General features: G+C 38.8%; 1 protein-coding gene across 1 annotated transcript in view; it reads left to right on the top strand.

Annotated features, from left to right (window-relative positions):
• The window catches only part of LOC136863280 (cation-independent mannose-6-phosphate receptor), a 645,945-nt gene that overhangs the window by 153,134 nt on the left and 469,069 nt on the right, over positions 1-23,742 (top strand). Inside the window, exon 11 of the mRNA XM_068225646.1 lies at positions 4,827-5,036. Coding sequence (XP_068081747.1) covers positions 4,827-5,036 — 210 coding nt within the window. The remainder of the gene's footprint in view (positions 1-4,826; positions 5,037-23,742) is intronic.

The following is a 23,742-nucleotide window of genomic DNA, read 5'->3' as shown; positions in this document are numbered from 1 at the left end:
CCTTGAAATTTTGAGGAGTTTCAAGTACTTGGGAAGTAAACTGATGCAGGATGCAGGGCTGGACATGGAGGTCATAAAAAGATTCAACAGGGAAATGTATTTTGTCAGAGTGTAAGAAATCTGGTGTCAAGGAAGGAAGTACCAATGAAGTGCAAAGAGGTGATGTACAAGATGTTCTACTGGTCTACACTGATATATGCAGCAGAGACCTGGACACTGACAAAAGGACAGGAGAACTAAAATCCAGGCCAGATGAAATTTTTAAGAAGTATGGAAGGACTGACCAAGATACAAGGACGTCAGGAAGGAAATAGGAGTGCAAATGCTTTTTGACAGACTGGAGAGGGATAAACTTAGATGGTTTGGACATGTTAAGAAGATGGAAGAGGTAAAGATGCTAAAGCAGATGATTGAGACCCAGATAGGAGGAGGGAGGGCAAGAGGGAGACCCAGACTAAGGTTGTTCAAAACAATCAAGAATAGTATAAATAGAAAAAACCTGAATTGGAACACAGTTGAGGAGGAACAATGTTGATTAAATAGAGGAAGATGAAAATATGCCATTAACATCCCAACCTGGCGGGAGCTGAATGAAGGAAATGGATAATGATACAAGTTTTTAAGGGCATATGTGCCTGCATTATTCTTTTATCATGAATCTGGCTCCTACTAATAACACTTCTGATGCCGTATATTAATTCATTTGGTTAATTACTACTTTTTTTTTTTTTTTTTCTTGTTTGATACCGAATGGTGAAGTAGAGTTTTAATGTCTGAGCCAGGCTGAATGGTTCAGACTGTGGAAACTCTGACCTGTGGCACGTTCAATTCCAGTCATCCGATTGTATTAGCTGCTCAAATGTGCTGGTCTTAAGTTGGTGGATTTACTGGCATGTTAAAGGACACCTGCAGGTCAAAATTGTCACCTTGGCTTCTCTGAAGATCATTAAAAAAATGATTAGTTGGTGGGACATAAAATCAACATTAGTTTATTATTATTATTATTATTATTATTATTATTATTATTATTATTATTATTATTATTATTATTATTATTATTATTATGGTACATATTTGCATTTTATAGAGAACAAAACAATAAAATTTGAACAAAGTTGATCACAATCTAAAATCTAAGTTCAAAATTTAGTTTACTGATGCAAATGTCAGAGGTAAAATCCTTGATGTCTCCTCCATATGCTCTTATGGGACAGTTCTGAACGGAAATAGTCTGTTGGCAGTGCAAGTGAAATTTGCTCAGTGTAGCTGTATCTTGTGCTTTGTGAATAAATAAATAAATAAATAAGATGTGCTTCGCTATTTGTCTATTGGCTCCACAGTCACATTTCGGAGAAGGTAACTTGCTCCACGTAAACAGAGGGTCCACACAAACTCCAGAGTTGGTCCTGATCCAGTTTAGTTTTGACCATATCCTGGGAGGTAGGCCAAATCCAGGAACTTTGTAGGTGACTGATGGCATGTTGTGAAACTCCTGAGGAGTGAAAGTCTTCCAATCTTGTGACCACTGTCGCACCATGTCGAAGTTCTGTCTGATTAGTCTTGCAGCTGTCTTCACAGGGGGCTGTGTTGAACGAAGTCTGATTAGACAAGCATCAGTTATGTCGGCATGAATAGGAAGATGCTGATTTTGGGGTATCTTGTGGTAATCTTTGATGAGAACATTACACTTACGGAGATCAGATGTAGCTCAGAATTGGAAGCCATTGTGTAGGGATGCACTTAATGGTACAAGAGAGCAGACACATTGTTTTATTGATTTTAGCATCAGTCTTCCTGATGTGTGGGCCATTTAACCTCACAGGGTGCAATATTCAGCTGCAGATAAAAAAAGACCAATAGCTGAAGAATGCAAAAGTTGAAGCGTTACGTTACAACCTCGTGTTGCATCACATAGTTTCTGGACGATGTTACGTGACGTCTGCTTTGCAGCAGTCTTCAGCAAATGTTGTTTGAAGGATAACGTTCTATCCTAAGTCATTGCTGCTGCTGCTACTGCTGCTATTAAATAATAATAATAATAATAATAATAATAATAATAATAATAATAATAATAATAATAATAATAATAATAACAACTTAAAATTTAATTCATTAGTGTTTCCAGTGGAGGCATCACATATTGGATATCATGTACAAGAATAGTACATGCTTATTTTATGTTTCAAGTAATGGCAAGGAAACAGTGACAAATGAAATGAAAACAAAATCTGAATGCCTCACTGCCATTTTTGGAAGGAATAAAATGACAAGGAGAGATACATTTGGATGGAAAATGTAGTAAGCAGCTTGGCCTTTGCTGACTGCTTGGCCTTAATGGAAGACTGTGCTAAAAACCTGCAATCTAATGACTTGGAGCTTGAAAAGTGGTGAGAGTATTATGATTGAGCATGCCCAGACTAGAGATGGTAAGTAGGGAAGAAACTGAAGAGGATTGAATGTCAGGTCAGGAATATAAAACTAGAACAGGTGGATCATTTCAGGTATTTAGAATGTGTGTTTTCCCTGGGATGGTAATATAGCTAGTGTAAATTGAATCAGTGCAGCAAAGCTAATGCATTGATTTTTACAGTTATGATCAGTTATGATCAGGAAGAATCTTCTCCTAGATGAAACCACAGCAGGTGCCAAAATATACAGTACTGAAATGAAACTATAAACAATAATACTTTTTATAATCTGTTAGTTTATTTTTCCTGAAAGTAATGCGCAGACTGTTAGCATGTTCATTTACCATGGTATGTGTAAAATGAGAGTTCAAAATGTGCATGGTTCATTGTTCATATTGTTCACGCAAATTTGTTACATATCCCGGAACAGAAGTTGCTGCAGACTCCGGGATGGTTTGTTCGCGTAATACAGCCAAAGGTCTTGGCAGATCTTCACAGTTGAAGACTCTTTCCTTTAACAGTCCTCACTTGTAGGCATCAGGTGGTGTAAAGATTGGGGGAGTGGGACCAGTTTGGGGGAGTCGGAAGTACGAGAATTGACTCGTCCTGGAAATTTTTCGCACAGAATGGCTGGAGATTCTTGAGCTGTAGGACTGGTTGGCCCATCCTGTTAATACTCTCTATTCATGTGTAAAGGCCTTTTGCATGACATAACCTTCTCAAATCCTGAAGAAATAGTTTAGACATCATGTTCCTGTAGCATTCTTGAATCGCTGTAAAAGTATTTCCTTCCTCATCATTTAAATAGGAGCCTATTATACAATCCGCTGAGACAGCACCCTTTATTGTCACATTTGTACTATGGAGCGGTTTCTGGATAACATCTGGCTCTTCATAGAACCCAGTTAACCTTCAGCCGATCCCTACTTTAGGTGTTGGGATTTGTCTTTCTTTTTACTATTGGTGGGTTAACCTGAGTAGTCTTAAAACGGAAGAGTTGCTTCGTGTTTGATGTAGCCATTCAGATGAATGTGACTTTTGTTAGAAAACCATATACTGTATTCATCATTAAATCTGATTCCTTGTATATTCCACAATACACCAATCTGGCTTACATATCTGGCTCTGTCAAGCATTGTCCAACCTGTTTCCAATACAGAAATCTACCATGTCCTTAAATAGCAAGTGAACTAATTTGTTACTGACACTTACTTTCAAGGCCTTTTTTCATAGACTTCATTGGACACCTGCTGAAGACATTTGCTTGATTTTCATTTGTGGAAACAGATAGGGGTTAACCAATGTTACCGTTCCATTGACAGAGTACACTACCAGTATCATGAAATTTTGTAACAATAGAAAGCATAACTGTGTTACTTGGTGCCATCATATTAAAACTCTCTCAGGATTCTTCTGCTACCTTTTTCAAACTTGGTCCCCCTTCATAACTACTTCCATAGAAGTGGAAATAATACTCGACTATAAATGCTTTTTCTTCCACCAAAAGACATGTTTCCAACAACTGCACATTACAACTCCCTTTTCACTACTGGGAACACTTGTGGCTAGAGCTGCGTTCTGTCTGGGAACACACGTGTGTTTGAAATCAAGTTTGTTACTGTATATTTTAGGCACATACTGTATCTTTACATCTATTTTCAGACTGACTTTGTTGAATGGGAGTAAAAACTGGGTGAATTCTGGTTATTTTTTTGTAAGTTGAAATTAATGGACATAAGAGTACTTAGCAAGAATGATTGCTGGTACAAACAGGTAGGTAAGAGATAAGAAAAGTGAAAAGTGGTTAGAGTATTATGAATTAACATGCCCAGGCTAGAGATGGTCAGTAGGGAAGAAACCGAACATGATTGAATGTCAGGTCAGGAATATAGAACTAGAACAGATGGATCTTTTGAGGTATTTAGGATGTGTGTTTTCCCTGTATGTGTAAACTGGCTTTGGTGATCGGGTCATGTGAAGGAGTGGTTGTCTAACAGAATAATGAACTTGATTGTGGAAGATAAGAGAAGTATAGGGAGACCAAGATGATGAAGTTTTTAATAATAAGAAGTGTAGAACTAAATGAGGTGATGGCTAGTTGAAAATAGAGAATTGTGGAGGTACTTATTTGAGAGAGGCTTGTAGACTGAACACTGGAAGGTATAACAATTGATAATGAAGATGTATATATTTTTTATTACTTGAATTTCAGTGTAACTGAAAACTGAATCAATTTTATAATGCTTTGAACAACAAAGCTGAGAGAAATGTTGAATCCTAAGGATTATGTTGACTGGAAGGATGAAAGCAGTTTAAGAATAAATATAATTTTTTTTTTTTCATGTTTTGGCAATTAAAGAAATTGATTTGTGTTATAGTGGTACCCCTCATTGGAAATGTTCTTTGCTTTTTGATCAGGGTTCCTGTGTGGCTAGCAATGATACAATGGAGATCAGTTTATCACCATTGATAAGCACAACTAACAACTACAAAGTAACAGCAAATGGGTCGGATTTCTTCATCAATGTGTGCCGACCATTAGTCCCTCAAGAAGGACTGAACTGTTCTAGAGGATCTAGTGCTTGTAGAGCTGTAGCTGAACCAAATGGCCTTTGGACTCATGAAGAGGTAATTATTTTTCCAAAAAGTTTTCTTTTATTTACAATGTTTACACCCACATTAGCGCACTAAATCAAACCTTATACAACAAAGTCTTCAAAGAATAAGTTCAGTTTTTGACACTTGACAAGTTTTTCCTTTCCCAAAACTTCTTCATTCTGGATGATCTTGTGGCCCGTTCTTCTGCAGATATAACATAGTGCTTACGCTGCGATATTTTTAGTGATAGTCTTGTGTACTTATTTAGAATCTGTTTCTCTTCTCTATTTTCAATCTGATCTTTAGTAATTTTCAATTAATCTAAATCCATTTGTATTTCTTTAAACCATGTGTTTTTGGTTTACTATTCCAAAAGAAATCAAAAAGTTGTTTCAGGAGTCGAGTATTTGGTAAGCGGTATATGTGTCCAAAGAATGCAATCCTCCATTTTCACATCGTGTCAATGATTGATTCACTTTCCTAGTAAAGTACTGAATTTGGCAAAAGTTCCCACTGGCTATCAATATGGTGTTTTTAAATTAATAATTGAAGAATTCTTCTATCAACTTTCTGCAGTTTGCCTGTTGTAGATTGGGTATTCAGTTTAAATAATGTTTCACTTGCATATGTTGCTTCTGACTTAACGGAGTAATAATGTCGAAATTTAGCATTAATCGAAAGACTGTTTCTTGTAACTCGGCCAAGAAATTTGTTATGCTCGTCTCATTTTTTGAGTTCTACTATCTATGGATGTTTTTCATTAGCATTCCAAGTTATAATCTCACCAAGATATTTAAATTCGTCTACAACCTTTATTTTCTGAGTATTATTTAACATATGTGAAGTGCCAACTTGAAAAGATGGCATCATTTCTGTTTTCTCAAAAGAAATGTTCAACCCAAAGCAATGGGAGTATGGGATTGATACGGTGATGACATTCATTGACATTGAAAAGACATATGACAGTGTCTCCAGGACTAAAGTTTGGGACAATCTGGTGCAAAAAGGAATTGGACAGAGATTAATAAAAATGATCATGGCAATGTACAAGGAATGTTGTAGTTATGTGCAAACACAAGTTGGCAGGACAAGTTGGTTCAAAATCACTAGTGGGCTGAGACAGGGAAGTGTTCTATCACCAATCCTCTTTACAATAGTAATGGATGACATCATGAGAGAAATGAGCATCATCTTATTTGCAAATGATAATGTAATTTGGGGAGAAGATGCCATGAAGGTTCAAGAACAGTTGGATGTGGTGAATGGGAAGATCAAAGAATGTGGATTGAAAATAAGTGCAGAAAAGAGTAAAACTCTTGTTATGACTAGAGGGGAGAAAGAAGGGAAAGGTCAGATTAGACTTGCAGACAAGCCCCTGGAAGTAGTGGAGACGTTCAAATACCTGGGGAGTGAATTAATGGAGAATGTTAGACTGGATGCTGAGATTAGTATAGGTCTCGCAAGAAGAGCTTGCCAAAGAAAGCTGCCTAGAACTTCAGCAGTGTTCGACTGGGCTCGGTAGTAGCACTGCACGCCCCCCCTCACTTCGTTAAATCGCCTTACTGCCAGCAGTTCTTAACGAACCGTCTGCGCTGGCGGTCTGGCCAGCTGAACTGTGACCAGCGTTCAAGTGAAATCTCAGCGCGTGTTTGTAATGCCTTATTGTAGTTATAATCAGAGCCAGTACACATTAACCTGTAGCATAATGATATTGTTGGACATGCAGAATCAGAAACATTGAATGAAATAATAATAATAATAATAATAATAATAATAATAATAATAATAATAATAATAACAACAAAGAGATTAAGAATCATGTAATCGTAAAATAGGAGTTAACTTACCCAATGGCTTGTTCTAGTCCGCATCTTCTGAAAGCGGTTGAAAGCTGCTCATATTGCCTTCACTGTCATCCGCGCTATCACTAACACTCTGTCCGTCACTGTCACTGTCGTCCCCCAGATTAATGATTATGCTGTCTGATACTTCATCCATTATGTGATCGCTCACAATGTACTTATTCTCAGTGTCGATTACGTACCTACATTGACTTGACCATTCTTCTGCCCCAATTGATGCAATTCCTTCCCTCAGCAATATTCTTGCATTATCAAATCTGAAAGTAACATTCTTTTGTGCTACATAATCTTTAACTTGAGCCCAAATCATTTTGATTGGGTTAAAGTCTGGATGGTATGGCGGTAGACGCAAAATCGTATGCCCTTATGTAGCAAGTAGTCTTTCGATTTGATATGTCTTATAGCGTGATTTATGGGATTTAATCAAAGCATACAGTTGGGATTTTATCATCTCTGTAGAAAACGGAATACCCTTATCAGTCAACCAATCCTGCATAACTGTTTTTCAGGTTGATGTGGGTGCACGCTCACATTGGACATTATGGTACGAGGCATTATCAATGACGACTACAGAGTTGGGTGGCAAATTAGGAATTAATTTCTGTCAGATATTTCTCATAGTTTCTATAGTTCATCTCATCATGATAATCCCCTGTTGTTTGGTTGGATTTAAAAACCAACAGAGCATTTGGAACGAAACCTGCATCTGAACCAGCCCTTTCGAGATAGGTGGCTTCAGTCCATGAAGAGTACTGTCACTCCAAGCACTTGACTTGGTGTGCGAACTATGAAAATATGTCTCATCAGTGTAAACAAAAGGCCTATCCTCTTATTGGTACCGCTTTATGCTTTGTATGTACTGCACACGTAGGAGCCTTATATCAGGCTTCTCCATAAGTATTCTACGCATGTCTTCTGTCTTCCTCCATCGAAAACCTAGGCCTTGAACTATCTTGCTTAGTGTTCTTATGCAACCTTTAAACTGTATATCCTCAACCAGTTTCTTACGGATCTTTTGAAGCGTTGGTCTCTTGCCTTCAATATTGTGAAAATTGTGAATCGCACACCTGACCGCGCATTTCTCAAAATTGTCTAATTCACACTTCTTGACAGACTTCGGTCTTCTCTTTCCAGGCGTTGAAAATTAATTCACTTCACCCCTTTCGATCTTCTTTGTGTCTCATTACATTCCGCACAAACATTTCCAACACACCCGTTGCTTCGGCCACTTTCTTTTGAATAGCACATAAGTTTCCAATGGGGTGTGTTTCGTTTTTCATGAATATACACATTATAAATAACTTCCCTAGTTTGACTGTGTAAAGTTTTAGCACTCCCTAATTTAGAACAAAATGGGGGCATCGCTACGTACACTGAATATGATACTACAACAAATTCACTTTTAGCTACGAAATATAAATAAAATATTAATAATACATGCACTCGCTTCTTGCTTCTCTTCAATACACGCTTGATAAAAAGCTGTACACTGTGCCTCCCAGTGAGCGGTTGAAGTAACAGTGAGCCCGGTAATCAGCATTCGGGTGACGCACAGGAGCCCTGCAACGAGCTTAAACTTCGCCAACAGATATTGATCTCTGTGCACATTTGAGTTTTGGCAAGCTCTTCTTGTGGGACCTGTAAGAGGATTCAACCTGGAAACTGTTTCTGTCATAGTGTAAGAAACATGTTATGGGACAAAGATGTGCCAATGGAAGCAAAGGAAACTATGTACAAGATGTATTATGTACCCATAAGAACTTACGGAGCAGAAACTTGGACAACGACAAAGAAGGATGAGAGTCGAATACAGGCAGCCGAAATGAAGTTCTTGAGGAGTAGAAGAGACAAAATAAGGAATGAGAAAATCTGGGAAGAAATTGGAGTGGAAAAAATTAATGATAGAATAGAGAAGAGCCGACTAAGATGGTTTGGGCACATAAAGCAAATGAGTGATTGCCAAAAAAGATGATGGAAATGCAAATGCAAAGAAGGAGAGGCCGCGGGCAACCACGATTGAGATGGAAGGACACTATCTAATGCAGTACTAAAGAAAGAAACCTAGACTGGGACACAGTGTTGGAGGAGTGGTGGAAAGACCGAAGAGAGTGGAGAGGAACCATATTTGCCCCTACCCGGCTACAGATGAATAAAGGGAAATGATGATGATGATGTCTGGTTTCAATGAAGTTGTCCCAAACCTGGAGAACAGACACTCTTTTTTTTTTTTTTTTTTTTTTTCTTTCTTTCTTTCTTTGCAGTCACCCGTAAACTGGAAAACGAGACACTGCAGAGGTATTTCCTCATGGGAGACCAGCACCAATCTAAAGGAACTTCTCAGCCTGAAGCCATTGGCACCTTTAAGGAATCTGTTTATTTACCACTGCCCAACACTCAGATATCTATTATACACAAATGACCAGTTTGAGGTCGGGCAATGTAGTGGCAGTACACTAGGGAAGATATGTACAGTTATACTTCATTATAAGTCCATCTTTTTGTTTTCTTCACAGCTCTTGGTGTTGCAGTGAAATCCAGGTCACTATTTTAAAATGGGAATTTGAATAACTTGAGCATCTACATTGTGATATCCTGAACAGGATTTTCTGGATTTTATTATTTTATTAATACAATTTTTCCCCATGGGGAGGGTACCACAAGGACAAAGTATATCATTTACAAAATATTATGTCTTCCAAGTCATTGATGAATTTTTTAGAATGTGCCATATAGAAATAGCAAAGATCACAAGGCTCAGAAATAAATTGAAATATTGCATTATGTACAGCTCATTAAATGCTATATGAATGTTTGCAGAGTACATTGCAAAGAGCATATTTGCGTATGATGTACAAGAAATTTAGGGATTGTGCCTTGAGTACCAATCACGAGTACATGGACGGAGATTTTGCCCAGGTGATATTTGTTTTTATAATAGTTTACAGTTGTCTGGTAAATGGACTTCTTTTCGGTGTCCACCTCTTCAGACTGTCTAACGTGTTACTCGAAGCATATTGTGGGATCTAAAATCAGTCTTTGCTTGCTAGCTGGTTGAAAACTATGTCAATAAGCCTGTTACTCCCATCAGTAGCCAGGCTAGAAACCTCTCCTTGCACTGTGAAACCATGATATCTCAGAGTTCGTGATCAACTTCATTGTGCAATTGTATGAAATCATAAAAATAGGGGACCGAGCAAGTAGGTTAGGGGCGCACCGGAAGGTAGTGGGTTTGAACCCCACTGTTGGCACCCCTGAAGATTGTTTTCCATGGCTTCCCATTTTTATGTCAGGGCTGTACCTTAATTAAGGCCACAGATTCTTCCTTCCCACTCTTAAGCCTTTCCTATCCCATCGTCGCTCTAAGACCTACCTGTGTCAGTGTGACATAAAAGCAAATTTTTTTTTAAAAAAGAGGATATTTAAGAACTATGTATTGTAAGGTGAAGTTCTATAATATTATGCTTGTGTATAAATTGCTTCATTTCTTTTGTCCTTGTGTTTTTTCACCATATTATTATAAGGTTCTTTAGATTTTTGGAAAAATACTTTGATGTTTTATATTAATATTATAGGTGATCAGATTAGATAAAATTAGTATATAGTTCAGATATAAGTATCGCCATGTTAATCGTAGTTTATATAACGTAATGTCCACTGCTGACATGATAAAGGCAGCTGGAGCACAAGGCATACAATGGTTGTATAGAGTATACTCTGCCATGTGGAAAGAGAACAGGATACCAGAGGACTGGATGAAAGCTATCCTTCTCCCTCTGTATAAAAAGGGAGGCAGGAAGAAATGCAGAAATTATAGGGGTATCACTCTACTTTCTCATTCTCTTAAACTTCTAGAGAAGATAAGTGAAAGAAGAATCAGGAATATAGTTGAACCATTATTGGAGGAGGAGCAACATGGGTTCGGGAAAAACAGAAGCACTACAGACCTGCTATTTTCCATCAGAATGCTAACAGAGAAGCGCTGGGAATATGGTAAGAACTTAGTGATAGTTTTTATGGACATCAAGAAGGCCCACGACAGTATGCCTTGAAAGATAATTTGGGAATGCCTAGAAGGTATAGGTGTGCTTGACTTCCTGATCAGTAAAGTAAAAATGCTCTATCCAAAGTGCTTAAGCTGTGTCCAAGTAGGGGATGGAAGATCAGATAGGTTTGCAGCCAAAAGAGGAGTCAACAGGGAAGTGCCTTGTCACCGCTCCTATTCATCATTGTTATGGATCGGATCATAAAGTCCATCAACATTGCAAAGAGCCTAACATTCTAATATTTGCATATAATGTTCTGATCTGGGGAGAAAATGAAGCAGAAGTACAGGAGAAACTAAATCTTTAGAATGGTAAGTTTAAAGAATATGGGCTAAATATCAGTGAAACAAAATCTGTTGAAATGACTATCAACAGGAAAGGCACAGATTGACATTTTCCTGAAGGGAACTCTATTGCAGTCTGTTTCTAACTTTAAATACCTCGGAAGTATCAATTCAAAAGATAACACAGTAAATCAAGAAATACTTAATAGGACTCAGAAAGTTTCTCAACTTTATTTTCAAGTGAGAAATCTACTTTGGGATGTTAAAATACCCCAGAAAGTACAAAAACATGGTCACTTTTGCTTACTTCATTCCAATTCACATATGGACTTGAAACATGTACCCTACATAACAAGGCAAATAGTAAAATCCAGTCAACAGAATTGAAATTAATCAGAACAATGAACCATAAGACCAGGAAGGACAAGATTAGAAATGAAGCAAACAGGGGGAGGCTGGCATCAAAATACCTGTTGCCAGGTTTTTAGGAAGACGTAGGCTACAATGGTTTGGACATGTTATGAGGATGGACGGAACAAGAACAGCAAGGAATTATTTTGACGGAAGTAAAAGGTGAGAGGCCACTTGGCTTGGGAGACCAAGGAATAGATGGATAGACACAGTGAAATCAGAGGTAAACAAGAGGAATGCCAAGTGGGAGGACATTGAGAAACAGAAACTATACTTTGACAGGAAGAAGTGGAGAGCGCTTGTACACCACACTCGAGAAACTGGAGATGGAAAATGATGATGATGAGGAGGAGGAGGAGGATGATGAATGTCCACTGTAATTGGGACGCTAAGTCCTGCAGTGTGCAATAAATAAGTGTCATTGTTTGAGTCATCAGTCCATAGACTGGCTTGATGCAGCCCTTCATGCCAGCCTATCCTATGTTAACCTTTTCATTTCTACATAATTACAGTACTGCATCCTATATCCACACTAATCTGCTTGTCATATTCACACCTTGGTCTACCCCTACTATTCTTACCACCTACACTTCCCTCAAAAATCAACTGAACAAGTCCTAGGTGTCTTAAGAGTGTCCTATCATTCTACCTCTTCTTTTCATCAAATTTAGACAAATCAATCTTCTCTCACCAATTTGATTCAGTATCTCTTCATTTGTGATTCGATCTATCCATCTCATCTTCAGTATTCTTCTGCAACACCACATTTCAAAAACTTCTATTCTCTTTTTCTTTTAACTAGTTATTGTCGCATGTTTCACTACCGTTCAATGCCACGCTCCAGATTAAAGTCTTAAGAAAGCTCTTCCTTCCTTGTGCTAGTCTGCATTTTTATGTCCTTTTGCCATCATTACTTATTTTACTACCCAGGTAACAAAATTAATCTGCTTCCCATAAGACTTCATTTCCTAATCTAATCTTACTTGCATCTCCTGTCTTTGTTTGACTGCAGTCCATTACGTTTGTTTTGGACTTATTTATTTTTCCTCTTGTACTCCTTACCCAAGACTTCTGCAGCCTTATATAAAATAACAATATAATCTGGCAAATCGCAAGGTTTTGATTTCCTCTCCTTGCATTGTGATTCTCTTTCCAAATTTCTCTCTGATTCCCTTTATTGCCTGTTCTGTATAAATATTGAGAAGTAGGGGGGGACAAACTGCAGCCTTGCCTGCCTTCTTTCTGGATTGCTACTTCTTTTTCAAAGCCCTCGATTCTTATAACTGCAGACTGATTTTTATACAGATTAGAGATAATTCTCCTTTCTCGGTATCTGATCACAATCACCTTCAGAATCTGAAATAGCTTCATCCAATCAACATTATCGAATGCCTTTTCTAGATTTATGAATACAATATAATTATTAAATTAATGTAGTAATGGTCCACCTTTAAATACTATAGTATGTAATATTCTAAATTACATTAATTAATTTTATACCAGACACAATGTATCTGTGTTAACCACATCTTCATGTGCTGTCCTGACAATGTCCAACAACATTTCAGCAAGATTAACAAGCACCATGAGAGCATCTCATTTATTACTTTGATTGAGGATGAAACAACATCTAACAGTTCCCCGTCAGCTAGTGGTTATTTACAGCGGTGTCCAATGGATTACAATACCTAATTAATGTAATTTAGAATATTACATATTATAGTATTGAAAGGTGGACCATTACTATATTAATTTAATAATTATATTGTACTTACAATTCAATACGCATCAGAACCATGAAGTTTATAACCTGTAAGATTTACGAATGCCACGTATGTGAGCCTCTCCTTAATTCTTTCCTGTAAGATAAGACGTGAACTCGGGATTGCTCCACGTGTTCCTACATTTCTTCTGAAGACAAATGGATCTTCTCCAACTCAGTTTCAGCTTATCCTTCCATTCTTCTTTAAATAATACATGTTAAAATTTTGCAGGCATGATATACAAAACTTATGGTATGATAGTTTTCACACATGTCAGCACCGGCTTTCTTGGGAATAGGTACAAAAACATTCTGCCGAAAATCAGATGGCACTTTTCCTATCTCATACATCTTACACACTGAATGGAATAACCTCGCCATGCTGGTTTCTCCTGAGGCAGTCAGTAATTCAGAGGGAGTGTCACAAATTCCAGGAGCCTTGTTCCTATTTAGGTCTCTCAACTCTGTCAAATTCTGACCTCAAAATTGAGTCTCCCATTTCATCAGCATCAGCAGTCTCTTCTTGTTCCAGAACCAGATCATCTATGTCTTTACCGTGATACAAATATTGGATATGTTCCTGCCATCTTTTCTGCTTTGTCTTCTTTCCATAGAAGTGGTTTTCCATCTGAGCTCTTAATATTCATACACATACATTTCCTTTCTTCAAAGATTTCCTTGATTTTCCTGTATGCAGCATCTACCTTTCTTAGGACAATACAACCTTCAACATCCTTGCAGTTCTCCTTCAGCCATTCTTCCTTAGCTTTCCTGCACTTTCTATCCCTTCATTCTTTAATCGCCTGTATTCTTTTCTGCCCTCTTCATTTCTTGCATTCCTCAGATAGCATTTCATGACCAGTAAGTTGTAGTCAGAACCCACGTCTGCTCATGGGAAAGTTTTGCAATCCATCACCTGGTTTTTGATTCTGCCTAATCATAATGAAGTCTATTTGATACATTCCAGTGTCTCCAGGTCTCATCCACTTATACAGCCATTGTTTGTGGCATTTGAACAAAGTATTAGCAAGGACTAAATTATGATCGGTGCAAAATTCAATCAGCCGACTTCCTCTTTCATTCCTTTGTCCCAATCTGAATTCTCCTACTTTATTACCGTCTCTTCCTTGGCCTACCACTGCAATCCAGTCTCCCATCACAATTAGATTCTCTTCTCCTTTTACATATTGTATTAAATCTTCTATCTATATATAAAATAAGAGTTTTGTCTCTACATTGCTCAGAATTTAAGAAGAATGGTATTTCTGTATCGGGCAAGTCCACAGTAACAAAGAAATGCACTTTTTCATTTTCAGTCATTTCAGTCATGTCTGTCTGTCTGTCTGTCTGTCTGTCTGTCTGTCTGTCTGTCTGTCTGTCTGTCTGTCTGTCTGTCTGTCTGTCTGTCTGTCTGTCTGTCTGTCTGTCTGTCTGTCTGCATCACGAGAAATCGGCTGAAGAGAATTTTATGAAAATCGGTCTGTAAAGTCAGGGAATGAGCCACTACAATCTAGGCTATAAGTAATTTTATTCATGTTGAGTAAAATGGTAGTTTAGGGGAAGGCCTAAAATTTAATTCTTAAATACTTGTTATTAGTGGTCCTATCAATAAATACTACACAACCAGAGTTATATATAATTAAATTTCTGATTGTTTATGTCTTATACATTTTTACCATACTGTCTGTGGTAAGAGATATTCATGAATTTGTATTTTTGTTGCTAAGGATGAAAGGATACCTGAAGATTGGCAGCAAGGAAGCATTGTACCACAGTTCAAAAAAGGAAATTTAAAGAAATGTGAAAATTATAGAGGTATAACTCTATTATCTTTATCTCATGGGCTAAAAATAATGGGGAATGTCCTAGACAAAAGACTGAGGGATATAATAGAAACACAGTTAGAGGAAGAACAATATGGCTTTAGACTGAATAGATCAACAATAGACTTGATATTTACAGTGCAAATGATAATGGAAAAACATCTGGAAAGGAACAAGGAAATCATCTTCGTATTTTTGGATTTGGAAAAGCTTATCATACTGTTACGGAGTTTCCGTGGAACTGAGAGGTGAAAGATTAATTTAAAACTTCAAAAATGAAGGTTATATTTCTTTTCAGACATTAAATTTCAACAAAACAACAAGATTTCAGGTACGGAGATGGTTTGGTACAAAATAGAAAACCCCAGAAAAGGGTTCGTTACAATTTGAACTCCCTATTTACAGAAGTCTGTACGTCACTAATGCAGTGTTCAGACAGATAGTCAAGGAGACGAATCTCCCAATGTCTTTTACAGGATATTCAAAACACAATTTTTAAGAGCACTTTGCTCCAACGGTTACAAGTTATGGCCTTCCAAAGGCACCACTCAGTATTTACACAAATATCTATTACATTACAAGAAAAGAGCCTCTCTGCTCTATAATTCAATCAAGGAGACTGCGCTTACAGCCTACTCAAGGCAACCTTTCAGTTAAGAGATTAGTGTCGTTGCTCAATAATGACACTTTCAGGCCTCTCTAGGCACAACCTACATTTAATAGTTCAAACAGATATCAGTCTTTTAACACTCAACAGTTCAATCACTTAACAGAAAAGTTTTTACAGGAGTATAGAAATATTCATTCTACCGGGCCTTTTATGGAAAGCAACAGGTTCAGTTACTGGCCCCAAACTCAAAAATATAGGGAGGTGTACACTTGCGTTCCTTGAAATCAAAGATTAAATCCCTACTTGGCCTTTAGCCTGATGATGCAAACGCTATCCCACACTACTGAGGTGACTAGATGGACAAGTTAAGTTACAATTTACATTAGTGATCATAGTTACAAAATCATAGTCACCTCAAGATTGAGGGGGAATTTGAGAGGGTAACGCACTCTCTAGCCCCAGTTTTCAGTTTAAATACTTTTGACTTACTAGAACTTTTACCCGAGAAAGAAGAAAGTTTACATTTTAGGAAATTGACTGTTACATAGTTAAAGATTGGAACCTTCCCCTCGAGTCAACTTGCGGAGATAACTACCGAGATAGGAAAATGGTGGCCATTACCTTAGCTGATGTTCTGCCTGCCGATGGATGAGGCCTCCACCTCCTCTCTTAACACACACTCATTAACACGACAATCAATAAAACAAATTAACTCGAAAAGGCGACATCTTTTATACCCGAGAGGAAGATTCGAGAAGGCTCTGGACTAAAACCGGACACACCCTCTCATTTTATTGAAAAGTTACAAGAAGCATGTGGTTGAAAAATAAATAATCCCAAGAGTAAAAAGTATTGCCAACTGTGATACACCAAAAAATAAAAGATATCCAGTCAGTTTAGGAAACACACTACTCTATCACTTCAGTAGTGACATCTGTTGACCAACGTCCCAACTTCTTGCACTAGTTGTTTCAAGTTTTATGTGTTAGATAGCGTTCTTCAAGGCGCTTCATTTAAATGCACAGGGTTGAAGTGTACCTCCTGGTACAGATACAGTTAAGAGAAAACATGTATGGGAATGCCTACTGAAAAGGAATGTACCAAAATCATGAATTAGCAAGATAAAAATGTTGTATCATGGGAGTAAAAGCAGTGTACAAGTGGGGAGTGATGACTCTGAAACATTTTATACAAAAAAAGGTCTCGAGCAAGGAAGTGCACTGTTGCCATTATTATTATATTGATGGATGAAATCATAAAACATGTTAAACAAGAGTATCAGTAGTGATGAAGTGAATTGCTTTCGTATTTGCAGATGATGCAGTGATTTGGGAAAGAGAGAAAAGGAAGTACAAATGAGACAAGACATTTGGAATGAAAATCTGAAGGAGTTTGAAATGGTAATTAGTAAAAAGAAAACTGTAGTCATGCACTGTGGAAAAGGGAAAAAGAGAAGCAAAGTGAATATAGATGGAGAACGGTTAGAAAATGTAGAACAGTTGACGTATCTGGGTAGCATTATTAATGGAAATCAATCCTGAAATTAATAACAGACTAAGTAGAGGTACAACATTTTATCAAGTCAGAGAGCTTTTATGGGATGACTAAGTACTCAAGAAAATGAAATTATCATTATATAAACAGTATTTCATACCAGTTGTAACATGCAGACTAGAAACGCTGGTAACTAATAAGAGACAAGATAGCAATGGTGTATGCTGGGATTAAGACATGGGCTACCACTAGACTTAGGTTACGTCTTTTTAGTGAACGTCAAGCCTTCAGCGTTTTGAGCTGCAGTTAGCAGTCAACGGGGAAGCCTGCTGTATTGTCAAGCCTCCTAAGCTGCTTCACAAGCTACTGCTAATGCTCAACCCCTGACCAGTGGAGATGGTAGCCTAAGGTTTAGCAAATGAAAGTCCGGCTTTGTGGCTAAATAGATAGAATGCTTGTTTTTGGTCCGATGTCCCCGGTTGAGTTTAAGAATCAACCCCCCTCATACTGTTAATTCCCCTGGCTAGGGGACTGGGTGTTTGACATATTCGCCATTCATTTTATCCCCATTAGTTCAACACCAAGCCTATACAGATGCCATGCATTATTATTATTATTATTATTATTATTATTATTATTATTATTATTATTATTATTATTATTGTACCGGGCAGTACACCTCCGCGCCGCTAATTCAAACATTGCGCCAGTTGAAACTCCTCTATTGGAGGAAGCTTGAACTTTAACTTCCACATTAATGCTAAGATTTCTCAGAAGATGTCTCTACTGTAAATTTTGAAGTGTTCTGAACTATGTCAATTTCGATTCGTGTTTGTCTGCTCCATAGCAAGAACTTTGAACATTCTCTAACAGATGTCTCTACCAAAACTGATAACGCTCTCTGGTGTAAAGGAATGAACTGTCCGGAAGAAATTTAACATTCATAAGTTTTGTTTTTGCTAAATTTTGTTCTGTGGTTTGAGAGTTGGCAATATAATCCTTTCTTTCTGCCTGTTTCAAAATTAGCCAATCCCGAATTTCTTAAATTAATTTTCGACCAATCGGGGCTTTCTTCCCCAACGTACTCTGTAACTGTGTTCGGTAACCAATAAAATTTTGTGGGCGGGTTGTAATCATTCATGAAACGTCTCGAATCTTCCACGAGGGTATATAAACTGCTGATTTTCTGGTCTCATCGCCACTTCAGTAACATCTATCATTGTGTAAATTATGTAGCAGGAGGCGGGAAGCGCCTCTTTCTTCGGGCAGCGGTTCATCAATAAGGTAATGGCCTTTTAATAACTTCTTTTCTTGCTAGCTCAGCAGTTTAACTCTCGGGGCAGGTTCGATACTTTTTATCATGTAACCTATATTTAAATGTAAAAGACACTTGGTATAAATTCTGCCTCTTTAACTTCAAATTGGGATAGAGAGTGCCTAACCCTCTCGAGCTCCCATTCATTTTGTTTTGAGTTGACTACGTTTTTATAACAGTTTCTCTTCTACTCGTAATGTCATGACATTTTTCTATCGTGTCACCTCCGTAGTATGGGATTAGCCCTTGCTTAAGCGGCCTAGTGCCAAATAGGTTTTAAAGAAATGTATTAGGAGTGCAGTTTCGCCTCCTCTCAACTTGGTATTTTGGAGGCCATGTTATTGTCCTGTTTCTTTATTGAGTAGGCCTAGTAGGTTGGGTATTTTTACCCCTGTTTTCATGTGCTTGGAGGTCAGCTTGAAGGTGGAGTTTGGTGTGGCCTTTGATAGGCTTGAACTTTGAGAGCGGGTTGCTCTTTCTTAAATCGGTTTCTGTGTGCCTCGAGCAGGCTTTACTGAGTAATAGGGAGCGAGTGCTCCTGGGCATGATTGGGGTTTTCTGCCCCTTTGTTAAACCTTGTGTATAAATAAAGTTGGGCTCATAGCTCAGGGATTGTGTTTTGGAACTCGAAGCCCAATATACATTAATAAACTGTAATTGTACATTCTGATTTTGTTGCTATATAACCAAGTTCCTGTTGTACTTGTTAGTTCTTGATCTTGGAAAAAAAAATATAACCGTGTTGAATTTTAAATTAACTTTAATTTCGTAAGTTGAGACCTGTTCATCCCAGCACCTTCTTTCACCTCTAACTACCACGGAGAACTCTGTAACAAGTGGTAGCTGAGCGTGGTTGAATGGGTCTCAATTTAGCCCCTTTTGACGGCTAAACATTGCTTTGCTTTCGAACTCTAACAATTTTCTCAGTTGCTGGAATTTTTGTTTATTTTTCTTTCTCAAAAATTTTCTGTCATTATGTCCGGCCCTCGCGAGGTTCTCCATCCTTTCTATTTACGTAAAGAGGAATTAATTTATGAACTATCTATCAGAAACGTTCAATCTGGAGGCACGGTTGCAGTCGACTCCAATAAGCTAAAAGATTCCCTTGATTTGCCTATTACCATCCCGACCTTGGGAGAAAGAGATTGACGATGCTCTCTCCATGATCAATGACAATACTACTGAGCTAGCATCTGTAGTTAGTTTTTTTTGAAGTAAGTGATCCATCACCTAATTAACTCAAAAGAGTACAGGCTAGGCTGTACCACTTTTATAATAGGGTGTGTGAAGAATAGGGTGTCTCTGAAGTTAAATGACCTTCAGGGTAAGGAAGCTAGTGCCCTTGCCGAAAACTTGTCCCAAATGTCTAGTAAAGTTAGTCAGTTGTTATCTGGACCTGCCTTCCCTAAAGTTGACCAACCTATGGTAGTAAATATTGTTAGTGGGGAGGATTCCTCTAAAGAGGAAGGACGTAGTACTGAGGCAACTACCCAACAAACATCTGCCCCATCAGAAACGATCGTCGCAAGTCCATTCCACCCTTTGTGTTTAATAATGCTCCTTCCGAATCTGCTTCTCCGCCACTTAGGCCCCTCCCTACTACGTCTCCGGGTTTCAGCAGTTTGCCCCATCCTTTAGCAATGTTGCTCAGAGGTATTTCGAAGTTTTCTGTTAACTCTACCAGTGATGTAATTTCTTTCTTAAGGTTTTTAGTTGAGTTTCAAGGTCATGCTCTAGTGTTCTCCCTCTCTGCTTCGCAAATTCTTCAAATTATATATCCGTATGCCATAGGTGTCCTCTAGGACAAAATTGTTAGGGCAATAGTTGAACAGTCATCGACTGAAGACTTTCATGCACACCTTCTTGCAAATTTTATTCCAGCTCGAGCTAGGTCATTTCTGATTCAGAAGTATTATTATAGAGTGCAGCGACTGGATGAAAATTTGGCAGACTTCATCCAAGACATTAAGTTTTATACTAGGGTATTTGCCCTTCATTTTCCCGAAGATCAAATTGTACAAGCCATTGTGGAAGGCATTTCCCCATCGTACAGATCATACTTGTGTTTTGCGTCGCGTCCGCAAACTTTCGTTGAGTTAGAGGCCATGGCTGTCTCAGCCGAAGGAGTTAGATACGCCGATACCTTGTGTGTCGCGAAAGAACCCCCTCCATACTCTAGTAATTTTCGGCCTCCACCTCGCCGAACCGTCACTGCCCGTAAATGTTATGCTTGTGGGTCGCCCGACCATCTCCGGGATAAGTGTCCTTTAATTAAAGCTAGTAGGACAAGGAATGGAGCAGGGTCGTCTCAAGGTTGTTTTAAATGCGGTGCGTTTTCCCATATCGCCAAGAATTGCCCTAATGCTAACAGCAGCCCCTCCTGCTCAACTTCTGGTGCAACTTCCAACAACAATCAGAAGTGACTAGTGGCTTCGGCTGAGTCAGCGAACCTATCTTCCCGAGGCTCAGCCCCAAGTAAACATGTCGAAATTTCAGGAGAAACTCAGTCTTCAAATGTATCTTTTGAAGGCCCTAAAGAATGTCTTAGAATTGCGGCGGATACCCCCGCACCTGTTCCATTTCTTAAGATTGAATTGTATAATGAGCCTGTAACGGCTCTATTAGATTCTGGCAGTGTTTGTTCTATTATTTCGGCTGAATGGTACTCTAAATTGAAAACAGTTTGCAAATTTCCTGATTTTTGTTCGACTTTGGTTCAATATGTTTCGGCTAATTCTTCTCCTTTAGAAATTTTAGGTTCCTTAAATGCCAAAATTCGTATTTCTAAATTTACTTGGAAAGTTAAATTGTTCGTGGCAAAGTACTTGTCTTGCCCCATTATATTGGGAGCCAACTTCATGTCCCATACTGGTCTAGTGCTCGATCTTCAGAACAAGTCGTGCACATTCAAATTTGCTTCTAATTGTAAAATCCCTTTACTTAAATGTAGTTCCGTGTCATGTTCATCGGTTTCGCCTACCCAGGATGAGATGTTGTTAGATCTTGGACATCTACCTGAAGAGCAGGCTGATAGTATTCGTAAGCTGTGTCAGTCGTTTCCAGAGGTGTTCTCTGATACTCTTGGTGTTACCGACCTTATCGAATACAAGATTGAGGTTACGGATTCGATTCCTGTCCGATTTCCACCATATAGGCTATCTCCGCCCAAAATGAAGGCGCTGAAAGAAATCATTGATCAGATGCTGAAGGACGGTATTATTCGGCCCTCTAAGTCGGCGTATTCTTCACCTATTTTTCTAGTCCCGAAACCCCAAGGTGGCTTCAGGCCTGTGATTGATTATAGGGCTCTCAATCGGAAGGTGGTGTTACAATCTGTGCCCCTTCCCGACCTTCATTCTTGTTTTTTCATGGTTTCGTAAAGCTAAGTTCTTCACCATCTTGGATCTGAATCAGGCGTATAATCAAATTCCTCTGGCTGAAGAATCTAAACATCTTACAGCGTTTGCCACGGATTGGAATTTGTATGAATACAACCGTGTGCCTTTTGGGCTCCCCACGGGAGCAGCTGTACTCACTAGACTGCTAGATAGGGTCTACTCAGACATCAAATTAGAGTACTTGTACCACTATCTTGACGATGTCGTCGTATTTTCGGAGACCTTCGAAGAACATCTAGATCATCTGAAAGAAGTTCTCAATCGCCTCCGTAAGGCTGGGTTAACTGTGAAGTTATCCAAGGTTGCCTTCGCTAAGCCCTCCATGTCATTCCTAGGGCATATTGTGTCGCCCGATGGTGTCGCCGTCGATCACTCTAGAACACAGGCCATCCGTGATTTCAAGCCTCCCAAGGACATCAAAGGTATTGCTAGGTTCATTGGTATGGTGAATTTCTTCAGGAAATTTATTCCAAATTTCGCCAATAGAGCGGCGCCCTTGAACTTACTCCGCAGGAAAGGCGTCAAATTTGAGTGGGGACCTTCTCAACACGCCGCTTTTGAAGATCTCAAATTAGCTCTGTGTAACGCCCCTGTTTTGGCCATGCCCGATTTCTCCAAGAAATTCATCATCCAAACCGACGCGGCGGCGGCGGCGGTAGCTGCAGTCCTTCAAGAGACTGAACTAGGGAGGCGACCCATCGCCTATGCATCTAGGACTCTATCGGCTCAAGAAGCCAAGTATTCCATCTATGAGCTCGAAGGTTTGGCAGTCTTATTAGCCTTAGAAAAGTTCCGTCTCTATCTGGAACATGTCAAATTTGACTTGGAGACCGATAACCAAGCCTTAAGTTGGGTCTTAGGTAGGCCGCGTCGTACTGGTCGTATAGCCCGGTGGGCCATCCGAATTTCGGCCTTCCAATTTGATGTAAGGCATATCAGAGGTTCTGAAAACATGGTTGCTGACGGACTAAGCCGTTTGTTTTCTAATGATGTAGAGACTTCTGATCTGGATGATAGTTCTTCACCTCCCGTGTCCATACTATCTCAGGTTAATGCCATCTTAACAGATGCTCCCATGCTCTTTAGGGATATTGAGAAATATCAACGTGAAGATCCGACGCTGGCTCCTATCATGGAAACCCTTTCTTCTGGGGAACATGTCCCTTATGTTCTGAGGAATGGTGTTTTATGTTGCCCGTCGAGGCATGATCAAAAAATGAAAGTGGTTGTTCCAGCTGTTCTGGTACCAATGATTTTCAAGTATTATCATCAGACCCCATTAGGGGGGCATTTAGGCATCTTCAAAACCCGTGAAAAGATTCGGGAAATGTTCATCTGGATGGGTATGGATGGAGAAATCCGTGAATTGGTAAAATCTTGTAAATCATGTTGGCTTAGTAAACCCACTATGTCCACCAAGGTAGGTCTATTGTCTTCTCAGCAGGCATCGCGCCCTATGGAACGTCTCTACATCGATTACGTAGGACCCTTTCCCCAGTCAAAGGGGAACGCTAACAAGTTCATCTTTGTATGTGTAGATGGTTTTACTAGATTTTCTTGGTTATTCCCGACTAAGCTGGCTACCGCTCAGTCCACCATTTCTTGTTTAAATTCCATTTTTGCTTTTTTTGGTCCATGTCAATACATTGTGTCTGATAATGCTAAAGCTTTCACATCCAATCTCTTTCGTAAATTCTGCTTTGATCTGTCCATATCTCATGTGACTACTTCGGC

The sequence above is a fragment of the Anabrus simplex genome, chromosome 1 (assembly GCF_040414725.1).
Source record: "Anabrus simplex isolate iqAnaSimp1 chromosome 1, ASM4041472v1, whole genome shotgun sequence".
Taxonomy (NCBI): Eukaryota; Metazoa; Arthropoda; class Insecta; order Orthoptera; family Tettigoniidae; genus Anabrus; species Anabrus simplex.
The sequence above is the reverse complement of the archived record's forward strand: the minus strand, read 5'-3'. Positions and strand labels throughout refer to the sequence as shown.